This window comes from Choloepus didactylus, chromosome 13, assembly GCF_015220235.1.
Source record: "Choloepus didactylus isolate mChoDid1 chromosome 13, mChoDid1.pri, whole genome shotgun sequence".
NCBI classification, from domain to species: domain Eukaryota; kingdom Metazoa; phylum Chordata; class Mammalia; order Pilosa; family Megalonychidae; genus Choloepus; species Choloepus didactylus.
Window position 1 is genome coordinate 53445589 of NC_051319.1, and position 18414 is coordinate 53464002.

General features: G+C 38.6%; 1 protein-coding gene across 3 annotated transcripts in view; it reads left to right on the top strand.

Moving 5' to 3' along the window:
* Window positions 1-12908: 12908 nt before the first annotated feature.
* The window catches only part of YTHDC2 (YTH domain containing 2), a 112606-nt gene continuing 107100 nt past the window's right edge, over window positions 12909-18414 (top strand). For 2 of the 3 annotated variants that reach the window (XM_037800949.1, XM_037800951.1), the window contains exons 1-2: window positions 12909-13290; window positions 14561-14651. In XM_037800949.1, coding sequence (XP_037656877.1) covers window positions 13104-13290; window positions 14561-14651 — 278 coding nt within the window. In that variant the 5' untranslated portion in view covers window positions 12909-13103. The remainder of the gene's footprint in view (window positions 13291-14560; window positions 14652-18414) is intronic. The other variant, XM_037800950.1, reaches the window with a different exon arrangement.

The following is an 18414-nucleotide window of genomic DNA, read 5'->3' on the forward strand; positions in this document are numbered from 1 at the left end:
TGCTTTCATTTCCTCATCTATAAAATTATCGGATTGTATTTCAAAGTTCCCTCTACTTCTAAAAGTCTGTGGTTTATTTGCCACAGTTAAAGTTTTAGTCACCCGTTATATTGGAGAATTATCAGTAAGGCAGAACTGTCCTCTGCTCATGTTTTACCTAATTTTCAACAAAGGTTAGCCTCACAAGTAGATAGAGTAGTGACCATTTCTATGTTGTAATTTAGGGCATAATGAGATGAAGCCCCAGGTTTGCAAACTCTTCACTGGCTATAGCATTTCCTGAAATCATACCACAGAGAATTATTTCTTTGCATTTTGGAGGTACTTCTTTAAGGCTCCCTTATTAAATGGAAATATCCCCAGGAGGCTTTGGGAAGACTACTCAGTCCTTAGGACTGATTAAAAACTTTGTGTAAATAGTCTAATCATAGGTCCTGTGGGCAGGAGGGGAGGAAGGGGCTGAAGGCAAAGTACAAAGGCACTGACATGACTCCAGGGCCCTGCTCTGACCCCTCTATCCTGAGATATGGAGCAGAGGTTAGAGGAAAGGAAAGATAAAGGGATTAAAGTTAGGTGATAGTTTCAGGAGACTCCAGTCAGTTGAGGTACACATGCTTTCAGCACACTATACTGAAGTCTCTTACATCTCCTTTTAACCACGTGGCCCCTTTCCTTTTCATTGTTAGCTATGAGTCAGTTTGTCAAATTAAGTGTGAAAGAAATGGCCTCAAAACATTTGGCAATGGGGTATTCTTAAACATCCTTCCTCCCCCAGAGATTACTAAACTGGCTTTTTTTCTGGTGTTGGTTCTGAAGTTGACTACTTCTGGATGATCCATTCAAACAAGGTGGTTGCATTTCCTAAAGGAAGGCTTCTCCCTTAACCCATCCCCCATGTTCTAGTTTGCTAATGCTGCGGAATGCAAAACACCAGAGATGGATTGGCTTTTATAAAAAGGGGGTTTATTTGGCTATACAGTTACAGTCTTAAGGCCATAAAGTGTCCAAGGTAACACATCAGTAATCAGGTACCTTCACTGGAGGATGGCAAATGGCATCTGGAAAACCTCTGTTAGCTGGGAAGGCACGTGGCTGGCGTCTGCTCCAAAGTTCTGGTTTCAAAATGGCTTTCTCCCAGGACATTCCTCTCTAGCAAGCTTGCTCCTCTTCAAAACGTCACTCACAGCTGCACTGAGTTCCATCTCTTTGATTCAGCACGTTTATATGGCTCCACTGATCAAGGCCCACCCTGAATGGGTGGGACCATGCCTCCATGGAAATATCCCATCAGTTATCATCTACAAGTTGGGTGGGATGCATCTCCATGCAAACAACCTAATTCAAACATTCCAACTTAATCCCCACTATTCTGTCTGCTCCACAAGATTGCATCAAAGAATATGGCAGGTTTACTGACTTGATACATGTTGGGGCTGGAAAGACTCTTAATGTTTTTCTCTTAATTATTGATATTTTCAAACATGCTCTAAAGGAAAGAGTACAAAGAATATCCATAAACCTGCCCCCCAGATTCAATTATTGCCAGGGTTTTGAAGGAAAAACATTAAAGAAAAATATCAATGAGAGACAAAGCATTATATTTACTAGTAATTAGTATGCCATGGGGAAAATAAACTCACTATTTTGTGTGGTGTAAATTTAAAGTCAAGCTAGAAAAATGTGCCTAATCCTTCTCAACTACAAACAAGGGTATATTATACATATACATTAAAGATGAGACTTTTCAATAAAGTGGTATTACTAAATGTTCAGTGATAAACCCTGGTGTTTTCAGTAGGCTTTTTAATTTATTTATCTTCTCTTTGCTGTTTGTGTGGGGTGTCCCAGGAGAGGGCTCTATGAATAGTCCCTCCTTCTTCATTTTTGACTCCTTCTTAACATTCTCCTAAGGGAGAAACCTGGGGCATTCATTCTTCCCATTCTGCTGCTTTCTGTCATGGACTCCCACTTTAGTCTTGTTATGATCACAGATAAATCCTTAAAAGTGTCATCATTTCTACTCTTGATTTTTACAGCCTACTCTTGACTGGCATCCTAACAGCATGATTTCCTTATCGTTCTTCAAGGACACATGCCAGCTGTCATATTTATATCACTCCTTCAAAACATTGGCTTCACTTTCCAGTAAGGTAAATTTCCTCTGTTATCAGGCCATAGACTAGATCACATTGATCACCTAGTGCCACCGCTTTCTTTCTTGTTCCCTTCAACCTGCCTCTTCATTCTCCCTTTGATTGTTTTTCAGGGTGTGACCTAGTACCTTCTCTTGTATACCACCCCCTTCTTTAGAAAATTCTTCCCTGCGAGCTTCTCCTAACTGTCTTTTTGAAATCGCATTTCCTTAAAAAAAAAGAAACATGACAAGTTGCCTGGAAGAGATGGTGTTCCTCCTCTCCTCAGTCATCCTCATCGTGAGATAACATAAGTTACACAATGTATTTACTGACATACATTTTGGGGCTGGGTTTTAATGTTTGGGAGATGGTTTAAGGGTGTTCCAAGTGTTATTGAGGCACATTCTTTATAAATACCCATTTAAATTTTAAACACTAAGATCTCACAAATCATATCTATTTAATTTTTTTCTGGATGGGTGCTGAATATATTGAGTTTGATGTTTTGCCTAATGTTTGGTATACACTATGATGACATGATAGTGGGTAAGAAAAAGAGGAAGAATACAAACTATATGATAGCATATTCCAGAATGATTCTACTTTTATGATTTTTAAATATGAGCCCTGCCTCACATGAACCAAATTGTTCTTATCTCAATGTTTACTATAATTATTACTGTTATTACAATAGTTTACAGAAGTTGTATGTTAAAATTAATGATATTTAAGATCCAGGACCAAATGCAAAAGATAGCTTTCTAGTACCGCCTTGTGGCTAACCTATTTATACATAGTTTAAACCCATTACTATGTGGGTAGATGGATACATGTAAGAGTTTAGCAAAATATGCTCCTTTCAAGAGAGACATATATACGTACATGTATATCATTAAATATATATTATACACAAACACACATAATTCTCAAATGATAGAGCTGGAAGAAACTCTAAATTACTTAAATCACAGGTAGTGATAACAAATTTCATTCCACAGATTCAAATGTGCAGATTTAACTTCTATGTAATTAACTTAATCTCAGTTAATTCACGAGGTTCTCTAGTCCTTTCCCCAAGCTTGCTTCTAAGTTTTAGGTACTTATGCAGTGTCAAGGCATCAGAAAATTTGGGAAGGGGTTTCTGATCCTTGGTCATCAAGCAACACAGGTCACTGCTGAGTTATTCATTGCTTACTCCCAACAGCAAGACTCCCTCTGGTCTGGTGTATCCATGCCAATTCAGGATCCCTCTTGGCCACCAGAAATACTTACTGCTCTATACCACAATGAATCCCACTTGCCTAGATACACCACACCACTACCATTCTTTCCTGGGCTGCCTCTGGGGCTCCACCTGGGAAAGGAGCACAGGTCATTCTGTTCTATGACCTCCCAAACCATCCAGAGTTTTTGCTTTGTTCTCCCCTAGGGAGTTGGGGAACAGGACTCAGGTTTCTTTTTAGTGACTAACTGGCATATAAGTACATCATTTCTTCCTTTCCCAAACCTGAAAAGTATTACCTAATCTTAGTAGTGGAAAGTCTGACCATAATTTTATGTTTTACTCCCAAATCTATCATCCTTTGTTATTTCTGATTCTCCCAGAGCCTAGGCTTTTGAAACTCAAAATCCAAAAGGGGTTCTTTTTGCCTCTATTTTCTGAGAACATGTTTGTAGTAGATCTGTTTGGTGCCAAAAAGTGTTGGCTGAAAACTCAAAGCTACCACCTTCTCCAAAGAATTGTCCTTTGCCAAAAGGACACCATCTCATTTGGAAGGCAACTCCCAACCTCAGTCAATGATCAAGTGACAGGGGACACAAAAGGCCAGCCCCGTTCCTTGATCTTGGGCCACCTCTATGGTGCAATTTATGCTCCAGAACTTCTCTGTGAAATCAGACTAAAGCTGGTATCTATCTGAGAGACTATTCTTGCTTAACTTTTCCCCTGCCCTAATCCTTCTTCCTACATGCTCCTCCTGAGAGCACTTCTGCAGCACGTCACTTGAACAAGAGTCTCTGTCTCAGGCATTGCTTCCAGGGAACCGAAAGTGACCTAAGACAAAATTCCTTTCCTGAGACAATGCACCCTAAATGATCAAACTGAAGAAGGATAAGGGTGGAGGGGTGGCAAAGTAGGGGTGGTTAGGGGGCAAAAGGTAGAAAGAAATATCAGTAACAGCAACAATAAAATCATAGTGGTTATATTTTAAGAACATGTTACTCCACCAGACTAATTTTATAGATGAGAATAGAGTCACCTAGAGCATATTTCCTGACCATGTTGCTATTTCACAAGTGGTTTACAAGTATATCAAGATATTGATGCTCCCAATCTTTGGAACAGCTTGGTAGGACCTGGGGCAACCTGGTCTCCCAGTCCAGTCACTTCTGACCAGGATCAGACTTATCTCTATCCTAATACATTAGCCAGCATAAGCTGTTTGTAACAGTTATTTACTGCTGTGTAACAAGCCTAACCTAAAACTTAGTGACTTAAAATAACATTTATTTTATTTGCTTACATATTCTGTGAGTCAACCATTTGGGCTGTGTTCAGATAGGAGATTCTTCTGCTGATCTTACAGGTCACTTAGTCATCTGGCAGCTAGTCTGAGGCTAGACTTTTCAATATGGCCTTTCTAATATGTCTAACAATTGGTGCTACTTGATTGCTGGGCCCTATGTTTCCAGCAGGCTAGCTCAAGCATCTTTACTTGGTGGAAGAAGAGTTCCCAGCAGCATGAGAGGTTAAGTGCTTATACACAAGTGCTTTTCAGGCCTCTGATAGTGTCATATTTGCTGAGGCTCCAATAGCTAAAACAAGTTATATAGCCAAGACCCAAGTCAGTGTGGGAGGGAGCTAGACAAGGGTGTGAATACAGGAGATTTGATTTTCATCAGGGGCCATTTTTTATAACAGTCTACTATATTGTTATAACAAATGCATCCAAAAATCTCAGTGGATTGGACTTTCCCCTTCTTTAGCTAGGTCATTTAGGGTCCATTGTCTCAGGAAAGGGATACTGTCTTAGGTCAGTCCAAGGAGTATTTCTTACCCATGTTTGAGTCCAATGTAGGTTGGGAGGGGACTCTTTTTACTACTATAATCATTCAGGGAACTGAGGCTTTTTCCATCTAGTGGTTCTTCCATTGTCTGAGACTTTCTAGCAGATCAAGGAAAGCAGAGAATGGAGGACTCACAGGAGGTTTTAGAAGCCAGACCTGGAAGTGGTGCATATCAGTTTCATCCACATTCCAATGACCAGAACTCAGTCAAATGGCCCCACCTAACTGCAGTGGGATTGGGAATTACCATAACACTCAGGAAGAAGAGAAGAAACATATTTGTTGGTCAGCATTAGTATTCTTTGCCATAGGTCACACATCTAGTCACCAAATATCATTTGCTCCCTTCTTCCTACTCATAGAATACACATATACATCTTTCCTGAGACCCCCAAAGTCCTATCCAGTCACTGCTTCCAGGATCTGTGATGGACACACAGTCCTATCCTTTAGGTCCAGATGTATCAACCTCATGGTCAGGTGACATATGTACATACTACAAAGACTGCTCCCACCCATCTTATCTATATAAAGTAATGGAGCTGGACTAGGATAACTGCATTAAAAGCTCCCATTTAGAAAAGGGAGGAATGCAAGACATTCAGCAGTTACTGACTGATCTGTAGTGATTGTGGAACCCCCATGAATAGACATTGTGATGGTCCCCTATATTGGGATGGGAGAAGTTTGTTGTTTCCATCTTCTCTCTGCTCATTGGGAGGGACATCCTTGTCCATTTTTCTTTATGTTCCATGGATCCATCCTCTGTAGGTTCTTCCTTGTCCATCATCCTCCTTAACCAGATCAAGAGTGGGTATTGGGAAGGATGTCCTCCTTGGGGTTGCACAACTTTTAAGGTCTGCTTCCTGATGGAACAAACTTGGAGTTTTGGTGACAAGGGTTATTTCACCACACACTCAATCATCAAAAGCTTTTTTCAGTCTGACTCAAGGATTTTTTGGAAATATAATTCCCTCACAAACTTTGTAGACTTCCAACTTATTTATTTCCAGCCAGTTTTATGTACCAGAACCACACTCAAGGTTCTTACTTAAACATAATTCTCTGGCCTAATTTAGGTCTTTGCTTCCTCATTCCTATGTCTCTTTTTTTTCCTACTTCATGACAGCTAATGTGAGGCTATCTGAAACAGTAAGTGAGAAGACCACACCTTTTATCTGATTTTTTTCTATAGGGTTGAGTCATTTACTCATTGAGATTGAGAAGTCTTATTGGGTGCTTGCTCCTCAAAGTCTGTAAAAATCTCGTCTTTAATGTTCAAAGTCTTTCCAAATTTAAAAGGCTCTGAATTTCTAGACTGTCTATTCCCTTTCATTTATGCTTGTAAACCAGGAAAATTCTTTCCTTAGCTCATCTCTTTCATGTAATAACTTACATAAAAAATTGCAAAAATAGTACAGAGTTCCCATATACCATCACCCAGCTTCTCCTAATGTAAACATCTTACACAAACATAATACAGTAACTGAAATCAAGAAATTAACCTACCTTATTCTAATTTTGCTGATTTTCCCATTAAGGTCTATTTTCTGGTTCATCCTTGATGCATGTAGTTTTTGTTTCTTCTTACTGTCCTCCAATCTGTGAAAATTCCCCAATCTGTCTTTGTTTTTCATGACCTTGACAATTATGAATAGCATTGGCCAGTTATTTTGCAGACTGTTTCTTGGTTTGGATTTGTTTGATGTTTTCTCACAATTAGACTGTGGTTTTGCATCTTTGACAAGAATATTACAAAAGTGGCGTGCATCACGTCAGGAGGTAAATGATGTTGATGTATCTTATCACTAGTGAGGTTAACTTCGATAACTTGGTTAAAGTGGTGCCTATTAGGTTTCTCCACTGTAAAGTTACTGTGTTTCCTTTTATAGTAATGAATATCTTATAGAGAAATAGTCTCAGTCTATGCAAATATTATGTTTCTTATCATATTTTGCCCACTAATTTTAGCATCTGTTCTGGTTTGCTAATGCTGCTTGTTACGCAAAATACCAGAAATGGATTGGCTTTTATAAAGGGGGTTTATTTGGTTACAAAGTTACAGTCTTAAGGCCATAAAAGTGTCCAAGCTATGGCATCAACAAGTATACCTTCACCGAAGGAAGGCCAATGGCGTCCGGAAAATGTCTGTTAGCTGGGAAGCCATGTGGCTGGTGTCTGCTGATCCCGGGTTATGTTCCAGCTCCTCTCTTAGCTCCTGTATATCTTGAAAATGTTGCTCTTGGGGCATTTGTCCTCTCAGCTTCTCTGGAGCAAAACTCTGCTTTCAAAGGCCGTCTCCAAAATGTCTCTGTAAGCTGCAGCTCCTCTCTCAGCTCCTGTGTGTTCTTCAAAGTGTCCTTCTTGGCTGTAGCAAGCTCACTCCTTCTGTCTGAGTTTATATAGTGCTCTAGTAAACTAATCAAGGCCCACACTGAATGGGCAGGGCCACACCTCCATGGAAATTATATAATCCGAGTTATCACCTATGGTTGGGTGGGTCGCGTCTCCATGGAAACACTCAGTCAAGGAATTACAATTTAATCAACACTAATACTTTGCCCACACAAGAGTGCATCAAAGATAATGGTGTTTTGGGGGACATAATACATACAAACTGGCACAGCATCTATCAATGATTTTTGCCTGCAATGATTATGACTGTATTGTTTCCTAATGATGATTTTCTGTTTTCATCATTTCTTCTACATTTATTAATTAGAATCCTTTTGTATGGAAGAGCTTTCTCCCCCATTTATTTATTTATTTAATTCTTTATTAATCATGGTTACTTATTTTATTATATAGGTTATAATCTAATACTATCATTATTTATTTGTTACTCAAATTGTGCCAGCTTTGGCCCTTAGGAGCTCCTTGATGCTCTTGCAGCAAGCCCCCTTCCATTTCTGAGCACTTCCTGACTTTCTGACACCTCAAGATATTCCAGGCTCGTCTTGTCTGTGTCCTGCGTCAGCCATGGAATCAACTGTTTCTCTAGGAAGCCCTGGTTTTTTTTTTATTGGAGAATGGTATTTAGAAACTAAGATCTGGGTCTGAGGCATACTTATTGATATTGGGGTGTCATTGCCTCTAGGCCCTCTCAGTATGTTTACTTGCACATACATACACATCTAATTTTATATTTCTATATCTATCTGTTTATACATATCTACATATATTAAAAGTCATGCATTTATGCTGATACCTCCAATTCCAATCCAATACCACAGGGCTCATTCCAGGCTTTCCCCGTTTTCTTATTTCTAATTCCTTTCTACAAAAGTGAGAAACCTAGCTAACATTGTCCACAGTATATTTTCTTATTTGTTCAATCCAAGTATACACATAAGACGGTTTCAGAATTGCTAACTTATTCCTCTGAGAAAACTAAATTTACTATCTAGAGAACAATATTTGTATACAGTTCTTTTTACTGCTCTTTTTGTCTTTAACCTTATGGTACAGAGTTAAAATATCAATTTCCCAAGTTATTTAGGTTCAATCTAAGTTTGATTGTATTAGTCATTTGTAATATAGTTAGGCTCATTTGTTACTATTTACAGATAAATATTGGGCTTCCCCCAAATCCTGGAGGACTTTATAATTTATTTGTTTTGAGGGGGTATTTTAAACATTACCATGGTTGTTAAGGGTCAAAGCTATATAAAAAAGTATACTCAGAGAAGCATCACTCCCCTTTTATCCTAAAGCATCACATCCCCCAATACATTGTCATCACCTCCTTCTTTCCAACTCATTCTTCCCACCCACTCCTCGTAGGTAACCAAACTCATTAGCTTCTGGTTTATCCTTCCTATATTTCTTTTGCACAAATGAACTGTATGTATGTATGTATGAATGTGTATACACACACACACACACACACACACATTCTTAACTCTTCTTGCTTTCTTAAATGAACGGTAGCTTCCTATAAATATTCCTTTGTAGTTTGCTTTTGTCACTTAAAAATATGTCAGCTCATAGAGATCTTCTTCATTCCTTTTTTTCTTAACTTTTAATTTTTCAGTCATTGCATATTCACATGGAATTGTAAGAAATAATACAGAGAGATCCTGTATACCTTTCACTCAGTTTCCAGGAATGTTAACATCTATGGTACAATATCACAACCAGGAAATTGATATTGATACAATCCATGGACCATATTCTGATTTCACTAGTTTTACATGCACTCTTTTGTGTATATGCTAGTGTGTCCGTGGGTGTATTCTATTTAGTTCTATGCAACTTTATCACATGTGTAGATTTATGTGGGCACCACCACATCAAGATACAGAATAGTTCTATCACAAGGTTCTCTTGTGCTACCCTTTTATAGCCATAGCCACCTCTGTCTCTCCCCTACTCCAACTCCTAGCAACTGCTAATCCACTCTTCATCTCTATAATTTTGCTTTTTTAAGAATGTTGTGTAAATGGAGTCATACTGTATGTAATATTTTGATATTGGCTTTTTCAATCATCATAATTTCCTTGAGATCTTACACATTGTTGCCTGTATCAGTAGTTTGTTCTTATTGCTGAGTAGTATTCCATGGTATGGATATACCATTGTTTGTTAACCCATTCACCCATTGAAGGACATTTGGATTGTTCCCATTTTTTAGGTACTACAAATAAAAGTGCTATAAATATTTGCATAGCAAATGCTCAAGAGTACAGAGTACAATGTTTGGATCATATGGTAAGGGTATATTTAGTTTTGTGGAAAAAAAAATGCCATATTCTTTTCCAGAGTGGCTATACCATATTACATTCTCACCAGCACTGAGTGACCCAGTTAATTCACAAATGACAGCATTTGGCATTACCACTATTTTAAATTTTAGCCATTTTGTTAAGTGTGTAGTGTTATTTCATTCTGGTTTTAATTTCCTCTCCCCTAATGGCTAATAATGTTGAAAATCTTTTTATATGCTAATTTGCCATCCCTTATTACTTGATATGAGAACTCCTCTAGGTGAACATCTGCTTCAGGAAAGACCAGGCTTCCCATGGTAATTCTATATCTCCTTGTGAGTGATTGGTATAGAGTTTGGCATGTTCTGGCGAAGAGACATGAAGAATGTTTACTGCAGGACTTCTGGGAAAAATTTTCTCTCTCTTAAAAAGGAACACCGGAGAAGGAACACAATTTTCCTGTTGTGTTCACACACTTGGTGCTGTGCGATGATGTGATCACTTGGGGCTGCCAACAAGAGGAGGTGTGGTGGACACTCTAAGAATGACAGAGTGGTAAACTGGAAAGATCCTGGGTCATTGAGGGCATTGGTGTACTGTTGAAATCCTCAAAAAACCCTTCTTTAGGCTTCTCGTTATATGAGATGATGAACATCCTTATTTTGGGGCTGATTTTGCTTGGCTTTTCTGTTACCTAAAGCCAAAAACATCCTAATTAGTACTGCATGCTAAGGATAAGCTGGAACTTTACTAAGCACTTTATCTGCATAAAGGTAATTTAATCTAATTTAACTCCCATAATAACCCTGGGATGTAGGTGTTTTTATCCTACACATTTCACGAGTGGGGAAATTGAATTAAAACCTTAGGTCTGTCTGATACTAAAGATAGCTTGAAACAATTTATAAATATTCTGTGGTTTCCCTATCTTCAAATTTTCTCTATTTTCAAATTTTCTCCAAAACACATGTAAAAAAAGTTCCATATCATTGCTAGGCACTAGGGATACAAACATTTAGACATTTATCCAACGAGTAAGGAAAGAAGGCAGGAAATAATATTCAGTGAGTGCTAGGTACTTAACATCTAGTATGTCATATTCAAAACAATTCTAGGAGGTAAATGTTAAATATACTCATCAATACAAGACAAAACTGAATTTCAGAGAGTCTAAGTAAGTAGCTCAAGCCATAAAGCTAAGAAATGATGGAGCCAATAAATGGAGGAACTCAGATGTGATGGAGTAAGAACTGAAAATAATGTGTGTAACCCCGTAAAAAATATTTTCAGTTTTATCACAACATATTTGGTGCATCCAAATATCATCTACTTTTGTTTTGTAGATGAATGAAGCTGGGCTTCATGATCAGCTGGGGTTTGCTTCCATCCCTACTCCAGTAATCACCAACAGGATGGCTTTCAGTCATTTAACCTCATTTAGCCTCAGCTGCCTCATTTGTATCGGGGTAATATAACTACTTCATATAGTTTTGTTAGGATTAGGGAAAATAAAGACAATGCTCCTGGGAACTTAATAAATGGCAGGTTATTATTACACAGTTAAGGAAATTTGGATACACAGAGATCAAGGTAGTAGTAAATATTCACACAATTCATTGGTGACCATGGCAGGGCCAGAACATATGACCTATTTCTGCTTGTCCAGAATAATTTGTAGTAGTTGTAGCCAATCAGAGATTAGGCACTCAAAGATTATGAAGAAAGTTTTCTGAGGGCAGATATGACCAATCCTAATTCCAGATTATAAAATATGGCCTACAAATAAATATTTATTGCGTACTTATGCAATTCTAGGTGCTGATGAAACAGTGACAAACAAGATTAACAAGGTCCCTGCACTTAAGGAGTTTATAATCTAGCGGGAAGAGAAAAAATATTGAAACCGTTAAATGATAAGAGATTGATGTGAGAGAGCCTGTCTAGGTAAGGAATAGGATCCTACTTTAGATGATGAGAAACAGACATCCATGTAAAGTTCTAGGATGAAGATTTTCCTGTGCAGGAGGAAATTATTTAAGTAGAAAGACCTGTGATGGTAAAGTGCTTGGGGTGTTCAAGGAACAGAAACAAATTATTGTATCTGAGCATTTTAAGTGAAAATAAGAGAGGTAGGGGATGTGATCATGGAGGTAGGCTAGGGCCAGATTATATAGGTCTTGCAGGTCATAGTAAGGAATTCAGGGTTTGTTCTAGTAGCAATAGGGAGCCATTGGAGGCCTTTGTGTAGGGGTGTGATCCTATATGGCATGTATTTTTTTAAAGATAACTCTGGTTGCTCTTTGAAGAGTGGATCATAGGAAGCCCAAAGTGGAAGCCGTTGGAGTGGCTAGGATTAGGCTTTTGTTAGTGGGACTGCATACAAGCAAATGGAAGTTCACATAAACTCCCCGAATCACCCAAACTAAAGGGCCCCACCTCCCCATTCCATTTCATCATACAGCATTTATTACTATCATTTAGTTATTTACTTGTTTATTGTCTGCCACTCCTGTTTAGGATTGCCATATGAAATACAGATGCCCAGTTAAATTTGAATTCCAGATACACAACAAATACATTTTTAGTGTATGAATGTGCCAAACATTGTATGGGAAATACATAAAAAGTATTCCTTGTTTATAAGAAATTCAAATTAACCGGACATCCTGTATTGTTACTGGCTAAATGTGGCAACCCAACGCCCAAGGGAATATATAACTCCATGAGAGCAGGGATCTTCTCTGTCTTGATCCCCAATATATATCTTGGGCCTAGCAAAGTGCTGCGCACATAGTACAAGCTCATACATGCGTTACTGAAAGAGTTAATAACGGATTAAACGAACTAATAACGGACAAAAAAATGAACTACAGTCCCTGAGTGGAGAGGACCGCCAGCATCAGTTTGATGCGCCAAGGCCGCGAGGCTAGGGGCAGCCAACGCGCTGAGGTCACGTGCGCCGGCGGTCCTGCTGACGTCATCACGCCCGCGCTCCCGGTCTTCCCCGGGCTTCCGCGGTGCCGGCACTTCTTCAGCTGTGCGAACTGGGGATTTTGTGGTGTCCTCGGCCCTGCCCAGGCTGTCTGCGAAGCCGTCCGGGCCCGGCAGTGGCCCCCGAGTCCCACTGTCCCTATCGCTTGCCGCCAGCAAGCAGGCCAGAGCCGCTCCCTCGCGGGGACAAAGTCTCCTCAGGGCCATGTCCAGGCCGAGCAGCGTCTCCCCGCGGCCCCCGGCTCCTGGCGGCGGCGGAGGGACTGGCCCTTCACAGTGTGGCCCTGGGGGTGGCGGCCGGGCCAAGGGGCTGAAAGACATTCGTATCGATGAGGAGGTGAAGATTGCAGTCAATATCGCCCTGGAGCGCTTCCGATACGGGGACCAGAGAGGTGAGGTTCCTGACAGGGACCCCGCCGGCTGGCGTCTCCCGAACCCGGACCCACGGAGTGAGCCGGCTGCTCCTCCGGCCTCAGAGCAGGGAGGATGGATCTGGGCCGTCCACCCGGACCCACCCGAGTGAGCCGGTGACCTCCCAGCCCCTCCGAGACTAGGGCCTGGACCGCCGTTGTTAGCCTTCTTGTGGGATGTGAAGAACGCTCATTGTCCTGTGGATCTGTAAGGTTTAGAGGTACTTTCTCAGAAGGTGGAAAGGCCAGCTTGCTACCCATACCGGAGGCAGTCCCCTAAGGGAGAAGCCTTTGGGGAGCCTTGGGCAGCTAAGCCACCGTTTTTTGGTATTGGTATCCCCCACCCTTCTTTCTTTTTTCCTTTTTTTTTTTTGTTAAATAAAAGCGGGTTATAACCTTAACTGAGGTTCATTTAGAAGAACAAAAGGAATTCAGACGTAAATAAATGCTCTGGCAATATGTAGAGCTTTGTTCAAATCTTAGAAGCATTTTGCTGTTAGTAATTACACTTACAAAAATTCAACTTGTTTTGGCATATGAAGCATCTTCCGCAGTTCTTAAAGATTAGAGAGCTACTTGACTGGGGTCACATAATACACAATGCAGCAGACCTGAGGTTATTTGTACACCATACATGTAGTGTGCCTTGATTTGCTGGCTTAAATAGGGGACTCCTTACTCTGAAATCTTACTGTCCAAAACAGAATGGACAGAATGATTCTGAACTTACCTTAAAGAAGGATGAAACCTCAGCAATATATGACAACAAAATGATCAGGCTGAAATAGGGAAACATGACTTATATAAAATTTCAATAGCAAAGAAAATGGAGTTTCATGTTGAATATTTATAAATGCTTGAACTTAACTCATCGTTGAGGGAAATAAGATATTTTGTTAATGAAGCCTATTTAGAATAGTAAAGTATGCCCATCAGCATTATACTAAGCCAAGATTCCAGTACAGCTGAGAGGAGAGATCGTTGGTGGATGTCAGAGTCCTTTATAACATTTAGGTTTAATGTGTGGATGTCTTTTTATTAATATCAGAATTCTGGTAGCCATTCAGTAGTTACTGAATTAATATCTACCTATCCATGAATTTCATGAGAGTAAATGTGATTGTATGTGTATATGATTTTGTTTTACATGTGTGTATGTATTGAAGCATCTTGGAAGAAAATTCACCGTTCAGAAATGGTATTGACTACTTTGTGTGTGTGTGTGTGTGTTTTTTTTTTTTTTCCCATGTAGAAATGGAATTTCCTTCTTCTTTGACCAGTACTGAAAGAGCTTTTATTCATCGATTGAGTCAGTCTCTTGGTTTGGTCTCTAAAAGTAAAGGGTAAGCGAATAGCTTTTCTTACTTAAGAAAAACATATTTACAAAAAAAGGAAATGTTTCTGACTACATTTCAATAGTTATTACTTTAGATTCACATTCTTAATTATATTGTATGTAGATAAACTCATTTAAGTCTGTACCTAATTCAGCTCTCTCTTCTTCCTCCTATCCTCCTTTCTAGCTCTTTTTTTCCTAAGGGCAAAAAAATAAAAATAAAAAAAAAGACGGTAGAATTTTAAATGTAAGAAAAAATAGTTTAAAAATTGTAGTTTCTTGCTTGAGAAAACGATTATTTTCCCTTTTGATAGAAACTAAAATCTCTCCTTTTTAAAGAATGGTTGAACAAAAGATTACAATTATTTACAGAATTTATTTCTTTTAATGTTACTGAATGTAATGGTAAGCTTTAGAACATGTCTGTTGTTTTCTTTTCTACCGAATCAAGAGTCCGATGATTAGAAATAAAGTGCAATAGAAGTAAACAAATTTTTTTTTTTTTTTTTTTTTTTTTTTGGTGTCACTGATTCGTGTGGGAAAAAAGTCATTTGAGCCATCCAAATGTAAGAACTCTAAAATTCTGTGGGGTTATTTCATTTTGGGAATAGGGATGATTGATAGGATTGATATAGAGCAGATTTCTCAGTTTTGCACTATTGACATTTTAGACTGTATATTCTTTATTTTTGGGGGTGTCCTGTGCATTGTAGGATGTTTTGCAGCATATCTGGCCTCTACCCAACAGATGGCAGTAACACCCCCATGCCCAATTGTGACAACCTAAAATGCCTCCAGACATTTCCAGATGTCCCCTGGGGGGCAGAATTGCCCTCTAATAAGAACCATTGATATGGAGGGAAAAAAAGAGAACATTTCAGCTTACAGGTTTTTAGGTTAAGTAAATGGAAAATAAAACTTCAGGTAAATATGTTATTTTGTATGTGCACACACACATATAAATATAACTTACACAGGAATGAGTAGGAAGCTCCTAAGATGAAAGGAGCTGATGTGGGAATGAATGCCTTGTATATGAATGCTCATGACAGGGATACATTACTTACCGAGACATGGGATTTTCTTAGGTGAATGTGTGTTTTGAGCATCCTAGGGCTAGTGCTGGATCATTAGTAGGTTCCTGAGCCTACCTATATTATAGTCCACTATGCAGGTTAAATACTGCACTTGAAAACAAAAATCTAGCACATAGCCACAATCCTTTATCCAAAAATCTGGACCGTAAATGTTTTGAGATTCAGATTTTAGGAAGATATTATGGCATATTTACCATGTATTAAGCAGTACCCCTAATAAAGTATGTACCTTTAATCACATTTCTGGTGGAAAATGTATGAATATTCACACTGAGAGGTAAAGACTATTAAGTATCCTAATGCCAGTTTATCAGGTTTTGTTGCCAAATGAGGTTGCTGTAAACTTAAAAAAAAATCCTTCATTTTCAGAGCTTTTTGCTTTTCAGAAGTGCAGATAAGAGGTGGGCATGCACTAGAAAACACCTGTTACAAATGTACAGTTTTGTAGTTACATCATTTCTGTTGTAAATGGATTTTGAGTTCTGAACAGGTGAATTAGAAATGACCATTAGAAATGACTCTTGGAAAAGCAGTTCATTTTAGAATGGACTACTTCTATTTCTGTTAAGTATCATGATCATTTAAGGGATGATCTGAAATGGAGAAACCTCTGGGGAAGGGGAGAGCAAGAAAGAAGTAATCAGGACCAAGAACGAGGGATGAGGAAACATTGAAGAGAAGAGCCAGAGAGAGAGGGAAAAGGAAAGAGATGCTAATGCAAGCAAGGGAACCCAAAATTTTACCTCCTCAGTTTATTTTTCTTCACCTAAGGTCACTGGTCTAAGAGCACACTTCTCTCAGTCTTTGGGTTGTACATGATCAAAACAAAAATCCCTTTCCTAATCTTTTTAGTCCAGGTTAGAGAAAAAGGAATTTACAAATAAACTTTGTTTAAAAACTTTTGGAATTACAAAATAAACATGAAGGCAGGTTTTCCAAGTACAGGTTTCTTAACTTGTTATTGCTAAAGTCTCTGCTTAATACGTACCCAAGTGCTGTACCAACTTGACAGACGTCTCGGCCCTATAAGAAACCTGCCTTTTTCAGATTTGGATTACTGTCTCTCTTACCTCCTGGTTGGAAGGTTGCATACTACAACACCACTCTCCCATCATCTTTAGAGGATTTAAAGTGATGAACTCTAGGCAGTGAATTTTTGGACAGCCATTAAAAAACAAAAACCCTACAGTGTCTAATAATAATAACAATAGCTAATATTTATTAAGTACTCTTGTGCAACAGGCATTGTGTCAGATGCTTTAAATTGACTATCACTTAATCCTTACACCTAGTTTATGAAGTAGGTTCTATTAACATCTGGTGCCTATGTAACAGGTGAGACAATTAAAGCTTAGAAAGATTAAGTAATTCTCCCACAGCTAGCAAGTGTCAGAGCCAAAATTTGAACAGTTATGTTTGGTTAATTAGTTTTTGATTTTCATATTAAGTTCATAATGATATACTGGGTGCTGTGAGGGATAACAGAAATTCTTAGATGGGGCTCATCTCCAAGTTGCTTATCATCCATTAAGGCCACAAAAAGGAGCAAATTTATCACAACCAGAGTGACCATGACATGAAAGCAACTTTATTCAGTTTACTGAAAAAATATAGCTAACTGGTGGTTTGTTAGTTTCTAGGTAATCATTAAAAACTACAAATTAGTATGGGCAAACTTAAATAAATTTGTAATGTTATATTACAGTATTGGAGAGGAAATGGTTTGGTGCTACATTGTTGCATCTGTCTGCCTAACAGAAGTTTAAGTTAAGCGGATATGAAATTTAAGTACTTACTTGGCATCAAATGAATGTCTCTTCCTTTTTAGAGACTTTAGCTCCTTGGTGGCTATGAGCTTTTTTAAGTAGTCATTTACGATTTTGGCTCTTGAGTTGATCTTTTAAATGGTTCTCATATTTGGAAAGTGGAGAATAGTGAGGCATGTGGTTGTATTTGAGTTAAATGTTCAGTTACATTCTATGTAAATTAATATATTGATTAATATTAAAATTACATCAAACTTGATTAGTGTTGGAAACAAGCATTATACAAAAAATGCTTACCCGGTTCTGGAGGAGAAAAGAATTTATTTACGATCTTGCAAGAAAGGACCCACAGCCAAAAACGTGGTAGGCTGGTGCGCTAGAGGAAGAGAATGGCGATCTTTAAATCTCCTACTTCTAATGCGCGAGTCCCTCCCGTTTCCCCATTGACTGGGTACTACAGAGGTTACAGCCTATCCGAGAGAACTAACTAATTTATCTTTGAGATTTTAATTTGTACAGCCTATTCAAGAGAGCCAACTAGCTTATTATTGAGATTTTTGAACTGATCAGCCTATCCGAGAGAGTTTAGTTTAAAATTTTTTTTTGCTGGGAGTTCCTGCCTCTGATTTTACCTCATATCTCTTTACATTCCAGTAACCATGGTTACTTTTCCATATAAGGAGCTAGCATAGATTTTCTTTCTTCCCTTTACCATAGGGCTTGTTTAAGCTGGTTCTGCCTCCATTTTCCTTATTCCATGCTGTCTCTATGTGAAAACTAAACTTATCCCTTTCTTACAATTAGTTATATCATTTTTCTTTAAATGGAAGTCATTGAAATTCCAAAATTTCCTTATAGCATGCATTGATTATTTTTACCCTTTGAGTATTAGAAATTATGATTTTCT